This window comes from Bombus impatiens, unplaced genomic scaffold (genome assembly GCF_000188095.3).
Source record: "Bombus impatiens unplaced genomic scaffold, BIMP_2.2 scf_0248, whole genome shotgun sequence".
NCBI classification, from domain to species: Eukaryota; Metazoa; Arthropoda; class Insecta; order Hymenoptera; family Apidae; genus Bombus; species Bombus impatiens.
Window position 1 is genome coordinate 2056705 of NT_176667.1, and position 26577 is coordinate 2083281.

The 26577-nt window shown below is 35.2% G+C and overlaps 1 protein-coding gene across 1 annotated transcript in view; it reads left to right on the forward strand.

Annotated features, from left to right (window-relative positions):
- Positions 1 to 24885, forward strand: part of LOC105680592 — a 297589-nt gene extending 272704 nt beyond the window's left edge. The window contains exons 4-5 of the mRNA XM_024366832.2: positions 22284 to 22343; positions 24781 to 24885. Of these exons, the coding sequence (XP_024222600.2) occupies positions 22284 to 22343; positions 24781 to 24885 (165 nt within the window). The remainder of the gene's footprint in view (positions 1 to 22283; positions 22344 to 24780) is intronic.
- The last annotated feature ends 1692 nt before the right edge of the window (positions 24886 to 26577 follow it).

Below are 26577 nucleotides of genomic sequence, written 5' to 3' on the forward strand. Positions count from 1 at the left end.
TACAATTTCTATTTAAGCAGACATCTTAAAAGTTTTATACATAACAAATATTATATTTCAAATAATCGATCGAAGGTTTCTTCGTTCCTGCATCCATCGTAACACCGGCAAACGTCAAACATTTGTAATGATTCACGAGGCAAATTGCGGAGAACAAACGACGATTATCCTCGTTTTCCGTGTTATTTGAATCGTTACATGGCGTCACAGCGAAATAACGACTCCAACAAATTACCATATTATGCGCGTTGACACAGTCGTTATTACAATTACGTTGAAACGTATCAGCGAGCAGAAAGTTACTAGCAGAAAGCTGCGAACGTTCGCAGATAATTAGGCAAAATCAACGCGACCTTTAATGGAGCATATTTAATCTACGAAGTAATTAATGCACGGTTCACTGGCGTTTAAATATTACTTAACATGCGTAACAAACAATAACGCTATGCTAATGTTATTTCGCGTAATTGTAGTACACGTCGTGAAAGAATAGCAATTTCGAACGCGAGAACGAGGGTTATCATAATTTTGAATTATTTATTCAAATGATATATCGCATCAAGTTTAAGAAATAGCTTATTGGTCGTTAATGTTTCTAAAGTGAATTACCGATTACGACGATCCTCATAATATCTTATATGTGTATTTCTTATGCAAAATATAATTATCATATTTTATTGTTATTGTTATTGCCTTGATTGCCATTACCGCTATTGGCTCAGTTTGATGAAACTGTGATTATAGTTCTGTGATTAATGAGATAACTTAATATCTATTAATTGAATATCTAGTTTAGTATCTTTTTTCCAGGGAATGGCAAGCTACATTCGTTAATGCACATTTTATCTTCGTACATGTTTTTAATACGTCGACCGGTAAAAGGATTGATCCTATTAAATTACGTGGTCAGTTACGTTATCTTCTCTGCACCATTCCAATTTTATCTGAAATATTTATCGATGTCATCGAGTGTTTCAAAAATACTCGCTCGAATCGGTTTATATGATACACATTGTATGATATAATACGTGTACCACTAATATTTCCATAATAGATTATTTTCGTAGCTGGTCGACGCGATTAGAGATACGTACGCGCGATCGTACAATTTGTATCCCTTTTTCCAAATTGATTGCTTTTCGTAGATTTGTATATCGACTTTCTTGGGTTACTTGCGCACGTAATAAAATCTTGGAACCGTAGTATAATTTACTATTCTCTATAATAGACACTTCTAATAAAAGTCAGGCTCGTTTCATAATTTCAACATCCATTTACATCTGCTCTAAATGTACCAACGACAAGTAGCTAAGTGTCCCGTGACTTATGAACAACGTTGTACATATAATTCATGCTTGGCAGTACTCGATTTCATAAATTACTCCGCGCCAGAAATTTAATCCAGAAAAGGATTCCTGAGAATGCCGTAGCACCTCGGAGCTTCTCTATATTTTCCGTCTCCATTATCATGTTGTCACGGAACGATATTTACAGCATAACATTTCTACGTCGTGTCCCGAACTTTTGCGCGCGACTCAGACGCGCGATTAATCTTCGGCCGTTAAACAACAAGCAAGAGAGCCGGTGGTTAATTTCACGAGAGTCTGCGCGTAAGCAAGCAACTCAAATAGATCTCGAGACCGATGCGAGTGGCTGACGAGGCGACCAACGGAGAAGTTGTTCACCGTTTCTCAAGCCGCTGGAATCTCCGTGGCATTGGGAACACCTCGATACGAACGCGTCACGAGGTTACGGCGCTACGTCTTGCTCCATTATCGTAATCACGTAATGACACGATATTATGGCCTGCATTATGGCTATCGATCGTTTGTTACCGGTAATTACAGGTGGAGCAAATGCTACGCGTGTTGTTCGAGTACGATTATGTACGATCGGTTCGCGATTGTAGCTACATGGATGAAGCGATTTGTCAAAATGGAATTTTTATATTCATACGTTGATTCGTGTGTGGAGGCAGGTATAATAGGTCGATTCTTATACGACATTTCCATTCATATTTTAATTATACAAGTAATAAACAATATAATATTGGCAGAAATTAGGTTGGAAATACACGTAAGAGACGTACGCGGTGGCCATTGATACATCATTTACTGTAGCGTTTACATAAGTTTACCACATACGTAGTGTTTACTAGTATGAAACTTACTATTCAAATACGGTAATGAAACCGTGTAGATAGAAAACACATTGAGATACGAATCAATCTCTGGCGAATAAAGTGGAAATTATTATTGTATATATTTTCAGAATCTAAAACAAATACGTAGTATTTCTGTGATTATTATAATTTCTCCTCTTTTAGTTTCATGATTCCCGACTGCTCGGAGTTTAACGAAGAATAAATAGACAGTATATACCAACGTTCTTAGAATATGCGATGATACTATAGAAATGGGCGGGAAATTTAAACCGAACTTACGTATCTTGACGTTAATTCTTCTTCTTGGATGCTGAATTTATCTAAAAGATAATATCGTTCGCACTTGTTATCGGAAGTTTCTGATTAAATTTGTAGAGGTGAAACATCATCGACGAGTTTTCAAGCGAATAATAATGAGTTTATCGTTCGTTTCGTCGATAAAATGGAATTGAGAATTTTTTCACAGCGTACTTCGTGCAACGTTTTAAACGATATTCTCAATTCGATCGTAGTTAGTTCACTCGTTCAGGGTCGTACGTTCTATTTCTCAATCGGGCTCGTCTGGATTGCTGCTCCTCGACTCCAAATAGAATATGCAGAAATCTTCAAAGCTCGTTACATTGCTGGTAGCGAACTCTACTTGCGTATTTATAGTCCGGCTAAGAATACTAGCATCGTTTCGATGCATAACGTGGTTTCGTGTAAGGACATGGTATATATTTATGTTGTTGGGTAAGTGAACGCGGATGTTACGTAACGTTGAAAATAATTGTACGTTCGATTGTAATTTTCCTTCGATATTTCTGAAAAAATACGACCCCGAATCTTACTGCAACAGATTTTAAAATCGTTCTACTAATACGTCTTTGGTAAATTAAAAATTTAACCGGTTTGTGGCATACGCAATAAAGTTCATTCTATTTGTGACTTCAATAAAACTTTCTTCGTCGTTTTATAAATCAGAACTTAAGACTGACGAGTATATGAGTAAGAGAAACTTTAATTTCTTCCCATGATATCTTTCTAATTATTTCTTTCAATTTCGCTGTTAGATAATTTTTGTGTATAATTGTAAAATCCAACTAACTATTCGTACATACATATATATACATAAACCAATATGCTAGCCAACAAAATTTCGGCCATAACATCACAAGCTTATACAACGAATTTATTCAAATATCAAGTACCCTCGCTCAATTATTTTTAAGTTGTCACGCTCGCGTCGACATTTTTTCGCATTATTCCTGAAACAAACTTTATATACGGTCAGGTTAACACGTAGAAGTTACGACTGATCTGACAGATATATGCGACATTTTCTCAAAAATATTTCCAAATCGGCACGTCGTGAAGTTTGTCGACGACGAGTAACCGATATGTATATTAGCAATAAATCCTCCTGTGTGCGTATCTCTTGGGATTAAGGAGAAACATATATCGTAAATATTTCTCAGACGAATAAGAAGAATTTACGACAGGCTGGGAAAAGGGGAGGATAAGCAAGAAGAGGAAGACGAGGAAGGAAGTTGGGTGGGAATGTGAAGGGAGGAAGCGGAAAATAGAGAAGGAAGGAAAGAGAAAGTAAGGAAGGAAGCAACGGAGGAAAGGGAAGCTCTCAGAAATAATGCTTACCTTTGTTGATTCCAGCATTCAAGGAGCAATTAATTAATGTCTCTCTCGCTATTCAACTCTTACTCTGTTTTGCAATTACTGTATCTCACCTGAGCCGTTTGTAAATATCTAACTACCGAAGCACGTAATTTTAACTAATTAAATCAACTAATATTTACGTTTCATTTCGTTAATACGGTAAATATGTATTTTGATAGACTTAAACATTTTTCGTATATTCCCATAATTTCCAAGCAAAAATCGACGAAGTAGCAAATAATATAAATGAAAATCACTGATACACAGCGATCCACGATGCAACTTTTAAGATCAACACTTGCGGGCAGGTTAAGCGAACCACAAACACGTCGACGTAATCCGGTAGATGGGGAAATAAAAAGAGGAGGGAGAGGAAAATCGGCACGCGGTATCTGGGACAATATATCCGTGAAGAGACGTTTTCCGGTCTCTCAGAAGGACCTCGAAATATCGAGTCTTTACGATCGAACTTGAGCCATGATCTCGCGAGCTCAGTTTTATTTATATCCGCGAACGGCATAAAACGACGATTTGTTCGATACTTTCCGGCATTGCTGACGTATACGTTTCTTCATCGTTCTCGCCCTGTTCCTCTTCGTACCGTTCTCGCCCTGTTCCTCTTCGTACCGTTCTCTCCTCCGTTTCCGTGAATAATACAGCTGCTTCGCGCGGAACTTGTGTTTGCCAGACGGATTCTCTAACTTTTCTCTCAGGACACGGGCTAACGATTTTTCCGCGCTTCCTCGTGATTTAGGAGACTTAGGTGCTCCTTCGGTGGTTCTATCGCGAGATTTCTCTCTGTCAGACCGTCTATGGAGGAGAATTTTAACGTCTCTGATCCTGAACTAGGATCGTAATGTTTGACTTGATTTCTCGTTTGTTTGTTTGTTCGAGATTGTTTGCATTGAGTGATCTCGTCACGGGTAATGCGGAGGTTTCTTATTACGCGTGGCGAATGGAAAATGTGAAGTTTATGTCGAATATGAAGCTATCATAGGTGAAACACACGATGAATTCTTTTTTCTCCTTTATAGAAGAGAAATTTAAAAATGTAATACGTCGATAAGTAATTCCACGCGAAGACTATCTTCCTGTTTCATCTTGAGATCAAATACCAATCAAAAATATGTTTTTCTCACTCTTCCGAATACTTAAAGATACCGATAGCGTTGATTATACGCAGGATAATACCAATTACGTTAATTTAATACAAATAAACTAATATTATTCGTTTCTTACAAACCGAGATTTAGTTTAAATTTATTTAATATTTAAATCCATTAGGTTGTTCCATACCATCTCTCTAACGTTCGATAACTGAATGAAATCCCAAGTTGTTCAATACAGATATTAAAAAATTCAACGAGAGTAATTCTTTATCCCGTGCTTTTGATCATCGTACAAAATACGCATTTACCGGAAATAAATTCATATTTCATTTTTTTTTTTTTTTTTGTAACTGGTTACAGGATAATCGTCTCTCGATACTTTGATACAAAGCGTTAGAACGCAATTCGCATACTAAATACCCTTGTGTATGTATCGTGTCAGAATTCCACGCCATTCCATTTACCGCAAATTACAAGCCGTTTATGCGTCACGTTCGATTTACTTTCGTCTCTTCTGCCGGACAAATAAGGCTTACACGTATGTATGCGACGCGGCAATTTAGAATTCATTCCGTGCGCTGTGATGTCGGGTACGGTCGACTAAATTCAGCCACAAAAGTCGACAGTCGATCGATTCGTCGTCGTTCCGCTCACACGCTTCCAAATAGAACAGTTTTAATCGCCTTTGGCGAACCGTGACTGCTTTCACAGTTTTTCCATCGATGCAACGGAAAATCTTTGAAGCAAACGGGCCTTGCTTCGTATAAAGTACGATTACGATAAGCCGATGCAGTCTGCGATACACTTTGGATTAAAATGCAACCGGTATAAAGTATCCGTAATACTATTTTTATGTATCTTTTCTCCTCGTTTTGTCCCTCTAGCAAGTTTACGACCGGAATACGGGGAATATTGAATATAATGAAACGGACGGGATTGAAGATCGTAAATTAAAACACAGAAATCGAACACTTCCGTTTTTTAATCAGAGATTAATCTTCAGAGGAAAATATACACATACGCGCGAATCTATTCAGTTTTAAACTGAAATATGGTGTCATTACTTAAACGGACGAGATCGATAAAATTAATTAGAAATAAGATTCATTTTATTTGATTAAATGAACGAAACGTACATCTTCTCGATGGCAATTGCACGCACGCTTGCGTATATTTCACTCGATTCGAATTAATTAGCGTAGCTCTGATTCTTTTTCATATTATATCTCATTACAAGTACCAAGGTATATGAAGCCTCTTGAGTGAACCAGGTAATTTTAGATGCGACGTTTCGTTACACTCGTCTCGTTATGATTACGGTATATTTAAAGTATTAATAGAATATTTGCTCCAGCGGAATGATAGGCGTTTACTTTGATACGAATTTGATATAACGAAAAAAGAGCATATCCCTCAGTTCTTATACACCAGATACAAATATTAATCGCCGTTTACTAATTTTTCAATGACAGTTCAATGAAATTTCGCTCTATGTGCAACGTTTATAAAATCGTAATACTTTCGCGTAAATATTACTTGAGTTACAACTCGTTAATTAGAACGAATATCGTGTTAATTAATGCTGATAACTCGTTTTCATTCACGTTCTTTTCATTTGAGATTATCATTGAAAGAATATTTGTACTTGTCCTTCTTTATATCATAATTTTCTGCTCTTCGTCAGAATCTTTTCTATCATTTTCCCTTCCTCTTATCGAGAGAAACAGATTTAACAGATTTATATTTCACGGTCCTTTAAAATTGTATCCACGTAGCAATTTCATCGGGATATTTTATCATTTTCACTTTTTACGCTTGATTTGATTCCGCTTTTCAGAATTGCACTACGTTCCTCCAAAATTTTCTATTTCTTTGTCAGACGTTTTATAAATATTTTATCGTCTCTACAGTAACCCATCGAAATTTGATTGATTTTTTACGAAGACTTGTTTCTTTTTCTTCGTATTGTGCATTTCTCGTTTTATTTCACGTTAACAAATTTCCTAATAATGCATCTGCAGCTAAATAAGATACTTCAGTCAATATTTCTTCCTTCGATCGAAGTTTCTTGAGAAATATAAAATATAAATAGAGTAATGTAAATGTAAATAAGCTTTCGAATAGTAGAGTCGTAGCGAAGATATTTTAAGTTCGCTTTTTAGTGCTTAATAAACTTTATATCCCTGAAGACCTTATTTTCGATAAACTCGGGCTGAAAATTTGATTAGTTGATATTTCAGTGGAATATCTTTCAAATAAGTATATACAGTAGATTTCTTTGAAGTATTGTATTTGATTATGGCTTAATCTTCGTTCGTTGGAATGACCAAATGAATTGACGCGAAGAAAATGAACATTCATGCTATTCTTGTTTCGCTTTAACTTGTTTTCTTCGCAGGCCTGTTACGTGCTAATTCGTGTTACGCTCTAAGTTTCTCCTCAGAAAGGGGACATATTCGAACATCAATTTATCGACACAAAACGTCTTTCATAATTAACTGATATAAAATCTTAAATCTTAAATCTGTATATTAAGATACAATCTTGCTGTAGTTTATTGTTTTTTTAAATTTCTTCTTAAAGATGTTAGTATTCCATGCATAATAAGTAAAATAATATGTTCCATCGTTGCGTAGTATTGCAAAATTCACAAAAAGATGGATTTTGAATGACGAATGATTCTCTCGTGTTTTCGGATAATCGTTTATTCCTCGTACTTTGTAAATGTAATTCAAGAAAGTTGTACTTGAAATTCGGTCGATAGTGGATATTGTCTGTGCCGTGTCGAGTATGTTTGACTAATATGTATGATGTATACAAGCTGTATGAGCTGGAATCTCGCAATGCGATCTATTTTCGGTGAAATATCGCCGCTCGTAAAACGGAAAGAAGGAGGAAGAAGAGAAGGAGAATCTTGTTCGGATCCTTATGCAAAGCTACACATCGTATTATGTGTACATTTGCGGTGACTATAGAACGAAATGGAATTTGTGATCGAAGTTTTTATTGTACCGGGAAATAAATAAATCCCGTGTACGCACGAGGAAATATTCATTGCATGGAAAATTGATTTCACTGACAAGCACAACATTATGACACACTCTAAAAATACGATACCAGTAAACGTAGTTATTTCAAATTCGTCGAGAAATAGAAATATGAAGTTACATCGACGAACGAATCAAAGTATAATTATAAAACGAGACGTCGGATGCAAAATGATAAATAGTTCGAATATCGCCCTTTTCTTTCAAATTTTGAAAGTATTTTAATGCTGTTTTAACTCTGCTGGAAACGATCCTTCTACCGTATTTTTATGCGGAGAACGTAAAATTAATCCATTCGAAATCGCTTTATCTTTATCAATCTGGATTATCATGCTGATAGAAATTTCTCAGATGCTAAGAAATAAAAAAGTTAAAGGATTCGATCCGCTTAAACGGAGTCGAGTCTGTCCGACAAATAACCAATCCACTCAAAGTTCTTGCATTCGGAGGAATGAGGTCGCACGAAGCGACGAACGGGGAACAACGTACCGCGCTGCATCAGTGTTATCACTTTAATAATTAATAGACGGCGTGGCAAACTATGTAGGAACCGCGTCTGGCCGAAATATTGGCGTCGACGCCAAAATCTCGTCACGATCGCTGCGACAATGGACATCCGTCCGGCTCATGGAGATTTATCGCGTCGTTCCGCGACAAGCACGGGGCTAGCAAATCAAACGAGCCACGAAATATGGCCTTAAAGTGCTCGACGCTTACCGAGCATCGCGAAAATCGTGTCCACGGATCGAGAACAGGCTTCTACTTGCACTAACATTAAATTCGAGTTTCCCAGTTCGCGTTCTCTTCCACAATTTGCTCTCCAAATGCTATACGTTACTCTTGTAAATGTATAAATTTGATTTATTGATAACACACTCTATGTAGTTTGATAAATTCGGACGTTCTATCGAAGTTGCACATTCGTTGGAAAACTGTAACAAATTTTATTTTCACGCCTTTGTGGCTCTTCGGCTTTCGACCGTGCATTGCGCTTTATTTCGAAATTTCGTGAACATTGCGGGTTCCCTTCTTCGGAGCGGACCTGAAACTGACAATCGGCGTGAAACTTTGACATCTAAAATTTCACTTTACTTGGTATTTTGTACTATACGACAACGTATGATATGAATAAAATAACAGTATTGACATCTTAATACAGGGTGAATCGTAAACGCGAATGGGCGAATCATGTCCACGTTTCAAAGCGTGAATATATACACTAAAATGAAGAAAACCGTCTGACGAATGTATTTTCCAGCAAGTATATACACTCAGTGCAGTAGCTTCTATCGAGGCACGAGGCGGACACTTGGAATATTTTCTTTAATCATTTATAACTGGAAAATTATGACACGTAGAATGTACATATATATCCATACGACGTATTTTACTAGTTCGTAGTTTGCTAGTATGTGGATTCAGTTCCTCAAGTATGGACATGCATTCGTGACTCACTCTGTAATTATAATATGATCGACATTGTTTGTTAGAAAATCATTTCACTCAGGAATGGCACATCAGACTTCGAATTCGCTTCACGAGAAACAACCTCTATTTTCTTAAGAGATGCTCGAGTTTCGTGGAGGCCCGTATAGTCGTAATACCATGAAATCAAACGAGATGGGTTACGAGGTGCAAAGAGGTGCCTAATAGATAGGAAGATGGAGCGTCGTGGACGCTTTACGACTTCTTCACGAGCTCGAAAGACGGGTTCTCGGGGTCGCGATGTAAATCCGGGCACAGGGATTCGAAATACCATCGCGAGTAAATATCGTCAGCCTGGTTTCTCCATTACGCGCCTCTAAAACGATTTTTCTCCCTCTTCTTCCCCTCTGTCTCCCTTTCTCGTTTCCCCTTTGGTTCCTTTTGCTAAATCGACCGATTCCAACAAGGAACGTGTTCTTCACTCCCTGGAACCGACTCTTTGTGGTTATTGTAGACGGAAATTTCGTTTGACGGGTTTTTCGGGGAAAAGGAAATTTCGTTGCGACTTCGATGAATTGAGAGGTAGGGGATTGTAACGTCGACAAAGGCTCCGGGCAAGCTCCGCGCGCGAACGAAACTGCGTTAAGTGAATGACATTAAAGTTGGAAAACTATCGATGTTAAGAAACGAAGTAAACATTTTTGCGGATTGGATACATGTACAGGCTTGTGAAAATATTCGAACATTCGTGGACATCTTTTACGAATATACTACGTGTGTACGCGAAACAGTTTGAATAAGATGAGACAGAGATTGAAAGATATTGGCAAAGCTTGAAACGGATAGCGTTTATCTATCAGATTGCTAGAAGTATCTGAAAAATCCTGATGATTATTACGACTCATATTTTCTTTTTAATTTATATCGTATTTCGTATGAAAATAACATGTTACGTATAGGCCACTAAATTTATCGAAGAATTGATAATCTTTAATGTTACTCCTAATAAGAACGTATTGATGTTCTGTATTGAAATCATTACGCGTGAAATGATAATAATAATAATTGTTCATTAATACCAGTTATTCGAGATTGAAAAATTTTAATACTTAATCTTTCTGAAAAATATATAGCGATATCGCAATTATTTATCAATTATATACATAGTAAAGTACATTGGAATGACTTTTTATTAATTTTGTTGAGCCTATCAGTAGTCATAGTCTCGCGAGTTTCACGAAATAAAGCAATAGAAATTTTACCACAGAAAGATAAGAAACATAGTTTCTCTTTGAAGAAGCAATAGGTTAATAAGGATAATCGCGTTAAGCGACTTATCAGGAAAATTCGAGTCACGAGAATTATCGTGAGTGGCTTCCAAGCTTCGGCTCGAACGCTAGAAAAAAAGAATCGCGCAACGTCAAACGGAACAAATTTTGAGCGTTCCAGTTGGATTTATTGCGGTGCCCAGGGATTTCCACTTTAGAGACGATCCTTCTCGTGGCTTATTCTGCCAGGACAACGTTTTATTTTCAGCGCTATTTTTCCTTGACGATCGTCTGCTTTTACATTTCCCTGCTGGAGCCTCGTCAAGAACAAGGTAGTAGGAGCTCGTAAAAATAAAAAAAAAAAAAAAAGGAAGAAACGAAAGAAATAAGAAGCGCAGAAGGAATTCGAGTTTCGCGTACTCGTTAGGCTTGAAAAAGCTATAATTAAGCCCGTAAACAGAGAATGAGCAATTTCTCTCGTACGTTCGAAAACTTCTATCGTGTATCATCGGACGAAATAAAATTCTGCTCCGAATTTTGACTGGTTTGCGAGAATTGTATAAATGACAATTTAAAGCTGAAAACAGATTAGGCGATATTTTTATGGTTGAAGTTTGTTCGATACAATTTTATGGTTCGCTAAATTTATCGAAGTTAATTTAGAATATTTGACAATTTTACGCCATGAAAATCGACAGGCGGTGTACATAAGTATGCGTGTACGTGTATCGTACGTACAATAATTCGACATTATTTAAATGAGATATTTTTAAAAATAAATGACTTTTCTCTGAATTATTTCATTACTTCCTTATCAAATAAAATAACTTTTTATTTTGCTTTTTATCCGAATAAATATTTCCTGAAACAATTTCTCAAATAATCTCTAATTCTGATACATATATCATCTGCACCAAAAACATAGATTTTCCTATAATGCTTCATATATACATACTCATTCGATTATCTAATCAAATATTTATTCAAGAAAAAATTATGAGTAATGTCAAGAGCATACGTTTGTTTCATTATTAGATAATCCAAATTTATTGTTTATAATTCAAATGTAAATAAAACTAGATATTTAACACTCGAAACCATTTATTACTTTATTTCAAAGAAGGAATTAAATCGAAAAGTTATTTAATCTCGAATTTCATCGCTTCTGGTTGCAATCTTTTATTTTTATTTCAAATAAAATCTCCTCGGATCTACCATGTATTTACACAATTTCTCGTTTCTAGTTTCAATAAAATATTTCATTTTTTTATCGTCTTTGTTCGTCGTTCAATTTTTAGGATATTAAAAACGATTCTTGTCATAGACTGTTTTAAATTTTCTCTGCGTTTGATGGAACAGAAAATGCAATTCGCTCTCAGTTATTAAACATACTACGATATATAATACAAAGCTGTAACACATACTAATTTGTAACGGATGTAAAGTTGCAGTAGTAACAAATGTTTATTTTCATTAGAAGCAAGTGTTATTACGCACGAGTGAAATTATCCAGCTTCAACTTTATATTCTCGTATCAAATGCATAATGTTATTATCAGTTGTAAATATCATTTAGTTTCTTCTCGTTCGAAATTACGATATTTCGCGTGTAACTTCGCGTAACGACGTTGTTCCCTCGTTAATTTTTATTTTTAAATATTTTTCACCCACCTTTTTCCGCTCTTGAAAAAAAAAAAGTATTCACGATGCCGAAATCCAGTGGAGATGGGACATTCATTTTGCAAGGATCGTCGGATTCGAGCATCGAAAATTTGTTTGTCTCTTGACCGGCGGAAATTTATTTTGTAAATTTATTACTGTGTCACGTGTGCGTTTGTACATTTACGAAAACATGATAAATTTTTTCCATGAGAAGTGAATTTCCTTTTTTTTTTTTATGTATTCTTCCACGATGCGATGTTTATTTCTGGCAAAAAAACAATATTAATTAAATTCGTACAGTTTAATTATTTCTCAGTCACTGTAAAATTGCAATCGTTTCAAAGGATTGTATGTTGTATGTTGAATTACGTGTTCAGTCGTTCGAAACGTTATTTCAATTAAAATAATATCTAAATTAAGGATATTTATTTTGAGTTGTTTCGATCTTTTCTTAAAAAGATAGTAAAATATTCGAAAATCTTACCTACTCAATGGCCAAGCCGATTATCGCGTAAAAATTGTCGAAATTAAGAAACTCCGAACGCTTTGACAATCGATCTAGAAACGATCGGTAAGTGCAAGTGCGAAAAATCCATCTTCGATGTTTGCAAAGGAAAGCCTATAGGCATTGCGGATGAATGAGAGGCAAAAGCTTTAGGAACGATCGACGGATACTAAAATTCCTTGAAAAAACATCCAGGTCGTCGATTCAGCAGAGTTGCGAAGGAAGCACGAAATTTTCCGAAAGGGAGGATGGAGAAGAGAAGGAAGAAAACGACACTAAAATAAATGAACAAGACAAAAGAAAATATAAGAAAAAGGGATCGGGCAAAATCCGTAGACGTTGGTCCATTGTCGTGAAGCGTTCACCACCAGAATTTCTGAACCACCAGGACACTTGGAAGAACAGGAGGTTCGAGAATAACGATGATTCCAACGCTGTTATCGAGTGATTTCGTAGGTATCCTTCAAACGGTCCTCATTACGACCCGTTGCGAACTATTGGAGAACAATCGTGAAACGATCGAGTCGTACTTCTAGCGAAAATAACAAGAACTAGTAGCTGGGTGATTTCTTTAATTTATGGTGACAAACTTCGAACGAGAATTCAAATGGCTCCGATAAGAAATACGAGTTTATTGTGTCACGTAATGCCATTTTTAAAGCATTCCTTTTCCGAACATTCATTACGAATGTTAGTTACAGAATAACTACAGCCTTCAGTAAAATTGTTGAAAATAAAATTCAACATTAAAAAAGAACATTAAAAGTTCAGTAAAATTGTAATGATACACCGTTTGAATAAATTAGCACCGTCATTAGGAATGATTTTATCGCATCAATCAGGCAAGTAAAAAATTGTTAAAAATTCAAATATTTCCTCCAGTGATACTGTTCGAATATGACCCTTCTTTACTTCGCCTCTTATTTTGTTCGGCTTTCTGCAAATTCTATTCTTCGCAGTCTTGTCATCAAGATTGCTGCGGACCCACAGATATTGGATTTTCATTTCTCTCGTGTCTGTAGTCCTTCTTTGTATCCCTTTTTGCCTCGTTAACTCTTATATCCTCTCTTTAAACTTTCTGACATGAGTCAACGGCTTCGTGAAATTCTTGTTCAGACATGCCAGTGAGGATATCACTCGTTTATCAGTTTTCCCCTTATTTCACATTAAAGTAACAAGATCTGTTCACCTCCTTGTATGTTGCGAGAAAATATATATACTGATATATAAGATGCCCAAACCTAAGCCACAACTAACAAATACTATATTTGATACGATGAAAAAATGATAGGGTTTTTAAATATTTGTATATATTTACATTATCAATTTACATAGGTAACTATCTATCGATTTTTACCGTGAACAGTATTTTTCAAACAAACCGAGATATTCATACGAAAATTTAAGAATATTTAAAGGATAAACAAGTTTTGACTACTATTTCTATATTACATTTTTATTTAATATTCTTCAAAAATTACATATTATTCGCAATACTTATATCTTATGTCTATACATTGTAATGTAATTATTTTGCATATAATACTAATTGACGTATTTCATAATTATGGTCTTAATTGAGATAATTGCTAGATTATATTCAGCTCGTTATAACAGAGAATACCACATTCCTTTTCTACCTTTAGCTATATCTATACCACGGATAACCAAGGCAATATCTATGGTTTCTCCCTTTTCGCAAGCGTATTTGTTCTATAATTAAATGTATTTCGTTAAAAAATTCTAATGGCAGTGAAACGATAACGAACCGGTTTCTCGTCCGATACGAAATTAAATAAATTCAGAAGGATCCAGAGCTAACAATATCGATATGACACATTGTTTCAAAAAAAATCTATCTAAACGTCCAATCACATCTAACTACAAGATTGTGTCATTTGATAGTTAAATAACGAAATAATTCGACAAAAATCATTTGATTATTTAAATAAATTGGCACGTAATTATTTCAAAATAGTATTCAGTCAAATAAGACAGTATATTAAACGATCATTTGTCAAACATTTTATTCGACGAAACTGTAAAAAAGTCACGTCATCTCCAATTTGGATGATTTTTTAATATGTTGTGAAGCTCAACGTTTTGAATAATTTTCTCCTTCACGCGTGACTATCGGTCGACCATAATTTCCGAGATATTGGCAAAAAACTATCGACGCCGTTACAGCGAATTCCGCCTATAATCGCGCGGGAAACTTTCGTTGCCATGAATTCTGGTTGAAAATTTCATTGGACAATTTTTCATTCGTAAATGATGGTCCACAGCCGATTTAAACGTTTCCGTGTCACCGTCACAAGTTTTTCCCAGAACACCTGGCTCCGGAGTACTCTGTAAATAAGACGGACATCGGTTACTGGATTCTCAAAGGAGTCTCTTAATCACCCGCTTGAGAGCCTTCTGCATTGGGAACACGGAATAACTTAACGAGCTGAAAGATTTACAACCAACCAGTGGGGTAGCCGTTTCAAAGAACCACTTAGACTCGAGGTCGTAGAGAATCGCATGGTGCTACGTTATTTCTTAAGTTTCAAACCACGTGTTACTGTCTTCTTTTTAGTAGAACCATTATTTCGTTAATGTGCGCCGATATTAAATGGAAGAGTTTGTTTCATTCGCTAAATTCCACTGGGCGTAAAATTTTACTAGAGTATGATCTGTTAGTTGTATTTAATACAAGTTTGATTTGATTGCACATTATAGTGTCGCAGAAGGTATGCACATAAAAATATTATTTTATAGAAAATTTCAAGTAAAATTTCGTAAAATATCTAATTCTACTAAATTGTGTTATATTGATACAATATCTTCTAATGACTATTGCACTTAATCATTCAGTTACCTCTAAGATGAACGAAATTTGTTTAAAAAGAAGAGACACATCTCTTATTCTCTTAATCGTTATTTTCGTGAAAAGCATTCATTTGGTTAACTTTTATATCTGAAAAATGGCTGTACTATTTGTGACATGCACCTCTCTTTGCAGAATAAAATTTCACTAGGAATTTTCGAATATTTGTTTTCATTTGTTTCCTGGATTTCGCTGTCGAACAGGTTTCCATTGTAGATGGTATTCGACGAAGAACAAAGAGAAATGGAATTGGCACGATACCGATAACGAAACCATCTCTTACATTCTTTATACAATTGCATTTGGACGTAGAGTTTGTGATATCGTCTCAATATTTCGACCGATACGTTAAAATCCAATTTTTTCACGAAGCATCTTTCACGAAGCTAATAATTCAAGCGTTTTGTCGTTTGCATTTATTGCGTTAACGATAATTACATGTATTAGCTTTTACTATCGAAGACGTTCAAAATAAAATGTTCATTATTTTTTATGCTTGAAACAAATCCCTGTTTCGATTGCACTTTTTTAAGTTATTTTCATAAACAATATGAGATTGGATAAGAATCTTATATCTAAGAAACGTAATAATTAGAAATCAATGTCGGGTTATATACAATATTTTATATCAGATTTCGCGTGGAAAATATCGAATCTGTTTGTGAGTGGATAATTCAGAGAATACGTTCGCTAACTTTTTTATGACTAGCAGAATGTATTATATTCCACTTAAATATTCATCTTCTTAGTGTATACGTATATCAGATCGTCTTTCTCAGTGCCAATTCGATAAATACATATGTACCATTCGAGTATTAAAACTCTGTGTAATATGCTAAATTGCATTTTTTCGCGTAAAACCCTAGTGATGGAGTTCTTTGTGGACAGGGTGTTCTCCAAAGGATTTGACATAAAGTGGGAGTGGATGCACTCTGGTAAGAGGAGTGCAAAGAACAGCACTGCACTTACTTCGGCACCTGGAAATCAAATATGCGACTGAGTGATTCGATTGTACCATTTTGTATGAAACTTTCTTCTCTTTTTATCATTTCTAACGTATTCGTCGGCTAGATCGGTTGAAAAATGAAAAGATCTTATCAAACTTCGTTTTGCTAATAACACCTTCAAAATCTATCTCGTTGTTTTATTATCAAATAATTTCATTTATTCGAACAACTTAATCCTAATTAACTACTGTCTATCTAAAATTAGAATTAACAACTCAAACGATAGATTTTAAAAGAATTTTCATAATATTATACACAAAGAGCAAAGTCATACGGATGTTAATACATTGAAAACGTGGAAATCTACATCTTCTTAAAACGGTCTACCAGACTAATGTGAAACCAATTGTCACGACGTGCATCAATTGCTCGCGCGTATCAAAAGTAATTCGATTCAATGAGTAACGATATGCACGGGAAGAAAGTCCTGGAAGAAATTTCTGCGAGAAAGTTGGCCGAGCCTTTTCCTGCTCGCCTTTTTGAATCAGGGTCACGATTGTTGACCGATCCGTCGAAGCGAATATAGATAAGGATGAAGCGATTCAGTGCGGATTCCGTGTTGCGGATGTTCCACTGTTCGAATCGATTCGGCTTGTTTTTCTCGTTCGACGTGTCGTACCTAACCGTATTACGTCATAAATTATAAAGTGCCATTAGGATCTTCACCTGATATCGCCGACGAATTGTAGAATGCGCCATGCACTTTTCGATTCAACAGAGATTTCCAACAGTTTTTTGACTTTTTTCAACGTTTTAGAAATTTCAGTGTTTAGCCGTATACTGGATACAAAAGTGTTCGTATCCAAATGACAATAGGAATGTTCTGTTTGACTCGAAATCGATAACAATGTGTACTTATATTAACAACGATTACTCCAAAAGAATTATTATACCGCGAGAATTTTTCACATTGATTTCACTATAATATCATGTGATTTAGAACCTACATAATTTTACTAGTTACTGTCCCATTTTATTGTATCATTATATCACTGTGTCGTTATCGAGTAATTCATTTATAACAATTATTACTTGAAATATCCCCAATGAAAATGTAATCAATTGGAAAATTCTATCGTTCTTAGGAAAAGGATCCAATTACAGAGGATTAAATTGTATCGTATCTTTCAATTATATGGGAAGCTTTCATAAAGAACGATTGAAATCTACCAACTAGGAAAAGAAAATGTCTCTTTGGATGTTTAATCAACGCGAAATGAAAGTTACATTTTAAAAAGATATTATGGTCGTCTTATTGGCTCGACGATTTTTGTTCTCGTTTAATCTCGTTGATTTACAATTGCAGCGAGCGTATGTGTCATAGAGAAACGGTTTCATAATTCACTGTGTCGTTTGGGTCCGTGGCAACGCGCTGTTCATTGATCCAAAGAGTTACATGTTTTGAAATTTGTACAAACACCGGATAAATAATGCTAAGCGTAGGGACGCGGAGATTTAATTAATTTTCATAGTTGCTATAACATGCACGCAATAACGGAAAACTCGATTCATCGTGTAGCATACAGAACATACACCGTGGTCCCATTTATCCATGTGAAACGCAATATTGATTCGGCGCTACAAACTGCAATTGTTTGCTTGATATTGTGCTATTCCCGCGCTCTCCTTTCTCCACTGATGTTCCACCAATTCCGAACACGATAATAGTTATTTTTTCTATCGTACGCCGATTCACTGTTTCCACAGAACCATAAAAATTTTTATAGAAACATAATTGAAAAAATCCGATATTAATTTTATAATTCATAGAAATTGTTCAACGATATCGGTATCGTTATCGGTACAGTTATTACTGTTTTGCCTTTTAAATATCGAATTGCTGCATAAATTCTGTCTTTGATGATATAGGGCGTAATGTTGTAAGAAACGTAGCATTGCTACGTAAATCGATAAGAGATTACAGAAGACAGGAACAGATTATTTTCCTTAATTCGTTAATGAAATAGGCTTTACCAAATTGACTACTTGATCCATCGATTCATTATAATTAACGAACTCGGTATTCGTCAGATCGATTCACAACTGACTCGATCCCATTTGGAATTACAAACAATAGCGTTACTACGATTGTCGTTTGTTGTCAACATCGGACTGCGTGTTTCAATCTGCTGCACTATTCTGTCATTTAACGATAAATCTCGCGTAAATATCGCGAATGTCCAATGGATTAGAATAGCACGTCATCGACAAATAATTAATTGCGTTAACTATATTTTCTGTTTTAACTATGTTCTTATATTCAATGCTCCCCATATTCGTATCCCATATTATCTAGTTCGTGAAATGAAAAAGAAAATTCTTCGAGAGATCGTGTTATTAGCGACTATTTGAAGATCATTGAAATCGTATCATTTGCGTTGAAATTTATTTGAAACATATAGGTCAATATTATCATTCTGTCATCGGTGATCATTTATAAGTCAGCCGATCATATATTTTGTTTTCTTTGCGCGTTAAATAGGAACGTTATTGCGAATGTGAAACAGATGAATTGAGTTAAATGGACCGTGCGTTTGTTTAACGCTTTACACACCCTGCAAATTAACTTACAGTATTTTCCATAACACTTAAATTGCGTTACTTTATAAACAAAGCATAGTTAAACACTACGGTCATTTGTAGGCTCGTAGAAGTCATTGAGGTCGTGTCGTTAGCAGCCATTTGAAGATCGCAGGTTCATCGAGGTTACGTCGTTAGGACTTAAGATCATTTAAATGGGTCATTTAAAGGTCACGAGGGAAATCGTGATTGTATAATCGTCGATCAAATCAATTCATCTGAAAATTAGTCGAGGCTGATTGAGTGCTGCTGGGTGATTTGTGGCCATTTGCACACAGTAGCGTGGTAAATTATGCGTGATCAATTTTCTGATGGAACAATCGTGCTCTATGCACGAAACTCGTATTTCACGATCAACCTATACCTTTATTTTCAATTTATAATCACTAGCTAGTACATAGCGTGTCGAAAACAGCGAACGATATTTATAATATTATGTATTTATTATTCTAAGTATCATTATCATATCCCAGACATCAAGACAATGATGGAAATTTATGCGAAGTTCATGGGAAGTCCAATTTCTTGCATTCTTTTCTATTTCTATTCCTTTGTTATCCACAGCACGAATACTTAAATTCGATGTAAAATTCGCGATCATATTACGTACTTTTTAATCACTGTTTATTGTCTCGTACAACGATAATTATTATCGGAAATTGTTATTCTGGTAGTAGAAGTACGCTTAATGAATCTGAATTTCTTTTAGCTTGATCAAGATACTTTCGGTGGTGGCGATCGGAAATATTCTCTCTTGAATTCACGGAATTATTTCCTCTTGAATTCACGGAATCATTGATTTTTGAAGTAGCACTCATATGATGTATCGTATTCATTTTTTGGCTCCGATTCCATTGATTCGCTTGGAAGATTGATTTGAATTGAAGTCTAGAATACCGAATTGACGATACCATGAGATTTTTTTGTTTATGAGAATTTGGAGCTACATGGATTTTCGCTCGTGAGATGTAATTGATGATACAGTTTAATTATCTGATTTTCAAAATTTAATCCAGGACTGTGCTGTAATTTGTTTGCTCAAAAATAAACGAGGCAAAATGATAAGTGTAAAATGAAGGAAGCATCGCTCATGTACGTGTGTAAATGTATAATATAAATATTCCAGATGTATATAAAGGAATGTTAAAAAATGGACATTATTAATTTTGCCCATGCGTACATTTAACGTGATATTTATTTATAATACATGTAGATATCTGATATGTGATCAGGAAATTGCATTTTCCTCGTTCATTAAAACTTTCTCATAACATCGTGCAACATCGTTTCATCCAAAATTCGCAAAAAAATTTCCAACAATTTTTAATAAAAATACAGTACGACATTTATATCTACCGCAACTTTATTTTAAAGTAGAAACAATTAAGTACACGTAACGTCGTTTCATCAGTTCATAAAATTATACAAAATTTCTAGAAAATTTTTCAAACATCGAGTCTATCGTTTACACATGTTACGACTTTATTTTCAAACAGAATATCATACAAATTCCAAAGGTATCGCAACAGTTTTGTCAAAACTTTTTCGTAATATCGTCAAAAATGTCCAATAAATTAAAATGAAAAAGATACGATTTAACGTTAACAATTGCTGCAATTTTATCTTCAACGATAAAGTACATCGTGCAAACTCTATAGTTATCACTAGACTGCGCATTTTTATCTATTCGTGGAAAAATCGAAGGTGTAAAATCCACATAAAGCATATAATATACAAAAATATATCATACATAAAATATTCAAAACAGAGTATTTATTATACTACTTCATTCTTTCTATTTAAATTCCATCTTCTAATTACATTCGTAAAAATATAAAGATGCACAAAACCCAACCGTGTCCAGTTCTCAGAAACGTTACGCCATCTAAGTACGACTACCAACCATTGCGCAAATAATGAGACATCGCAGTTGTTACTTCGGTATATACTTGCCCCGAAGGAGGGTCGAATTAAGCGAAATTGCATCGTTAAATCACCCACTTTCCGCTTCCTTTTTTTACATAAACCATATATTCAGACTGTAATTCTTATCCTCTCCCACTCCGTTCTACATCCTTTTTTATATTTTACATTGCTCCTCTGCCCCTTACTCGTTCCTTGTTAGATGAAACTAGGCGAATGCATTTTCTCGGTCAGGGGCAGTTAATGGCTGGACTGCAACCACCGAACTAGATGGCATCCCGCAGATTTACGAGGCGACAGCTTTTACAGGCCGCGTTTCGGGATTCCCAGTTTTGCCCGTAACATCCGGACGATTTCACGGAGGGAAATCATGCCTCTATTTCGAATTGACAGCTCTTCGATCGATGTCAAAAAGCACGATATTCCTGGCCACCTAAAAGCTGCGAGATGTAATTGCCGCTTTTCTAATGGCCGATCGCCGAAGTTTTTCCGGCCTCCCTAAATCGACTCGCTTCTCTTCTACGAATTTCGTCCGATAACGCGTTTCTTTCGCGAAATTTTCTATTTCCAAAACACCAGTTCCTTCCATTATCCTGGAAGTTTCTTACTTTAGAATTATATACACTACCGTTCAAAAATATGCGGACGCTTGCTCATTTTTGATAAAATGTATCTTAATTGTGAAGTTACAGATAAAAACAATTGCAGCGGTTTTATTCGTTATAATTATTCCACTGAGTTGTTTGCAGAGTTCGTAGCGATAAGGAAAAATTAAAAAATATCGTATAACATGTTTATAAAAATATATATAAAGTGTATAAGTGTACTTATTCTATCAGAATTTATACATTTGAGTAAAGTGAAAATGTTTAAGCAATCGTATTCACATTTATGTCAGATTAGGGATGATCTTCTAAATTGACAGGAAAGAATCTCAACACTCTGATCAAATTTATATATTATTAACATAATTAATCAGTGCGTCCGAATATCTATAAACGATAGTGTATGTAGAAATGTTTTTACATAAATTAATTCCGATCGATTAGAAACTATGTGTTTCCTGTTACAGCCAACCATTTTCGGCACGGTGGCCTCGGATCTGACCCCAAAGGATGGCAACAGTCGAAGGGTGAGTGTCAAAGAACGATAAAATTTCATATATCGATGGTAATTAATTCTTTGACGCGACTCGGTTTCAGTTCTAATAAATTAAACATTTCGTAATTATATTTTGTTCGATATTAAACGTTTTAAATTATCAGAAGTTACTGAAAATGAAAAATATCAATTTATTTTCTGTTTTAATATGGTTAAAACATGAATATTACTTCCCGATCAGACGTTTTGTTGGAATATTTCAAATTTTCTGCAAGGTCGACGTTAATGTAATTACTTGCAGTTAAACGGTAATTAATAATTAATTAGTAAATAATTAGCAATAAAATAATAGTACTTGGCCGTATCTCGTATCTCGTTACATACACTTTCATATTTATTGCGATAAATTAATAAACGAAATATGCAATATACGAAAGAGGCAATCAACGATCATCACAAAAATCATTGCCATATTTATAAATACGTACAGTATTATAACATATTATCTGAAACTTTAGTAGAATGACAACTGGCTAGATAGAGCGTAACTTTTACGATTAAAGAATTAGGGAAATATCGTTGAAGTTATGCTTGTCAAAAGTTCAATAACTTCGTGTATATCAAAAGTAAGGCGATGAAATAGGATAACTTTCCTCGCAAAATACGTTTGCTTCAAAACGTATTAATTTCATATAAAAATTATGTTGATGAAAATTATTGAAATCTTTCCGAAAAAGTATCAATGCGCCATAAATTGTGTTAAAATGGAGACATAAATTAATATTGATATTAAAACAATTTCCATAAAATCCACTTTTATCATTACATTTCTGTCGAACCCTATTATGAATAACATTCTGCATTTCATTAATAAACAATAGATCGGAAGATAAGAAATTATTCTGCTCCTTCTGCAGAGTAAACCTTTCATGATAATGGTGAGAATAATTGCGAATCGAATATTCGAGTAATTATGAGAGAGGAGAAAGCAAAAGTTTTGTAAGAATGGGACGAAAGGCAGACAAGATCTGTATAAGAAAATCTTCGTCTTATTCTTCATAGAACGAGTCTCGCGGGGCTTTTGCTCGAGTCTTAATGGGTAAAAATTGCTGCTAAGTCGCTGTTCTGCTTTCTCCCTCTTTAAACGCTCGAAGATAGAGCGTTTCTAGCGCTCTAATTAAAAGTAACTGCCGGGGCAACCAAGTCATTCAGTCCTGAAACCTTTTCTGCGGCGTTCTTAACGCACAAAGTCGCTTTATACCTTCCATAAATTTTTCGTAATTGCGAAATCATGCAGAGTATCACGGCTCCTTGGTACAGCATGTGTAGAGAAGCTCGTGCTTTTAGAGAAATTTTGATATTCTTGGTACTCTTACTTTACCACTTTTTCCACGTATTTTCATAAGGAAGAATTAAATGTTAGAACATTGAGATATCTAATTAAATATTAAAATTTCAAAATTAAATATGAAATGAAATTAGTAGACAGTTAAAAATAAAAATTTGACAATATAAAAATTTCATTACGGAGATATCGTTTGTTACGTTCTTATAATAATACGATTAATCGTTTAGTGATCGAAACATAATCCATTTAATTTCGTTATTCCTGCGTATTTTATCAGCCGCAGTTTTCCAACTGTCTGGTTGACACTCTTTCCTTTTATGCTGCAATTCACGTGTGTGCAGAGATAAATATTGTTACAGTTTGCGGGGACACATACGCGAGCCGAAAACTAATTTAATCGGAACACTGGTTGTTATTTCGCGAAGTCAGCGCTCTCCAGCTGGAAAGTTCGTTACACCGTGATTCTAAATTTCGCTATTTTCCTTTGTAATTGGTAAACGTTGAAAATACTCGATCGTTCGATCGCCGTGAGCGTCGCGATTTGTCGATTCTCAAATAAATATTTTCATTTCATAGTCGCTATGCTCGATTTTCTGTGACTCGTATATCGTTTTGACAGTCGTACCTCCAATTACTCGTTCGAAGGCAATGGAGTGTCCCCTCCGATGGAATTAATCGTTTAAAGGAATTTCTCTATGAACTATGGAATGTGTACGAATGAGAGACTTTTTAAATATTATAATTTAAAAAGCATTGGGAAATGTTAATACTAAGATCCTGGTATTTATTAATATTAAATCGCTTTTGATCGAAAGTGAAGAAAATTGAAACATTAAGATGGGCACTTGTAGTTTTAACAAAATGGATGTATTTGATACTCTACTGAGGGTACAATGAAATTTTTCAGGATCTTCCTTGTCCATACTCGGTCAGTTAAATCTACGACATTAATTGTAAAAGAACGTTCAGATCTTAATTTAAAGTTATAGATTCTACGTAAACTTGAAATTAAATTATATCGACGAATACCCACTACACGTCTCAATATTACGAGCTATAATTACATAATCTTTTCGATCGAAACATAATCTTATGAACTGTAATTACATAATCTTTGCAGAAAAAGATGGCACTAAATGTGTATGGTAAATTAACTATTAAATCCTTGAACACAATCGATCAACGAGCATCAATGAACCACAGATCTCTTGACAAAGACCAATAAATCTGAATCATAAATCATAGAGCCTTGCTAAATTGTAGAACGCTCTTCGCACCACTTTACCTACTCCAAACTAACACTTTATCATAGGGATATATTTCACGTTTAATCGGCTTAGTATACCAAATGTTCGATCATGTAAAACACCTTCTCCAGCTGCTTTCTTGCACTTTTACCGATACAAGTCGACGTATCAAAATTTATTTGACAAAGAAAAAAAAAATATTCAATATCGGATAAATTTGAAAATAATAGATGTATAGCTACTCTGGTTATCGGCAAACCATCGCTCCAAAAAGATTGATTTTTTCACGCAATTATTCATCCAAATCATCGCTAGAAGCTAAAGATCCCGCTCAAGGAATATCCTTGCATTTGGAGAGAAAAAATTCACGCTTTTCTCCGAGACTCTGCTAGCACACCGTTTATCGTGGTTCGTGAATTAAATATTCATCAGAATCGACTGAAGTCGAGTCGACCCGTGTCTGGCTGCGGAAATTGTGATACGTTTCAGGGATCAATGCGCGTTCCTCTCGAGCCAACAGGCATCTAACATTCATGAATTTATCCGATCCGTTGGACTTTTATCGCGACGCCGGAGAACGCTTACTGACGGCAATTTCCATCGCTGCATTGGTTGTTTAATGATACCGGAGATAACGCGTGATTCGACTTCTGATCGAAAGAGGATGGATTCCAAACTCTTTATTCAGCCAGCAATTTAAAGATTCCTTAAGGAGCGTCTTATTGCGAGATTTTCCACTCCTGGTTTTCTATAAGTCGATTGTTTGGGTCGAGCGTATGAAGTTTTATCGCTTATATTTAAGCAATGTTATATAAGCAATATTATATCTAAGCTTATATTGCTTATATTTAAGATTATATTCTAAGAGAAAAGATTATGTGATTATACAATTGATAATTTTGGAGGTGACTACTAGTCGATATAATTTAAATAATGTGCTTTAATCAGATAAGAAACGTTGAGCTTTCAAGCTCCATAGCATACCTCGTTTAAACAACATTCAATGTCCATTTATTCTCAAAATCAAAGAAATATCTTCAAAATTAAAAATTAGAACTCGAGTCTGTTCAAATTCTTCTTTGCTTGAAACTGATTCGTCTTGGAGAGAGACGTACGACGAAAGGATGCAACTACGCGAAACTAAAAATATGGCAAACGAAACAGTTAATTTCTAGAGTTACCTTTTATTCGTTAAAATACTTTGACGTTTGTTCAAAGGATAAAATCGATAGAATTTACTCTTTTTTCTCATTCGAACAATGTATATAGCGGGACAGAAGTTCCTAAATTCTTTACGTTTGCCTTTAACCAGTCCTCCGGATCACGTAACACGATTGAAAAAGCACGAAGCGCAAATAGGCGGGACGCATCATGCCGATTGATGCTAACCAGAATGAGCAGCGGATCGTTTTGAATTTACGTGTTCGCACGGCGTGATCACGTTCACGTTCGAGGTTACATAGCAGATTTTCCCGCCATGCGTTTACCGAAATGGAAGAGCAAGCAGTAGCGTACCGCTTGTACGGTCATTGTCATGCAACGGGATTAATACGAGAACGGTGCGAGTAATTTCTTCTCGGAATTTACTAAACGTATCGCCGACTGAAATTAGGGTCGAACGGCGGCTATCTAGTCACTGGAATCGTTCACACCATTGATTTTTATTTCCC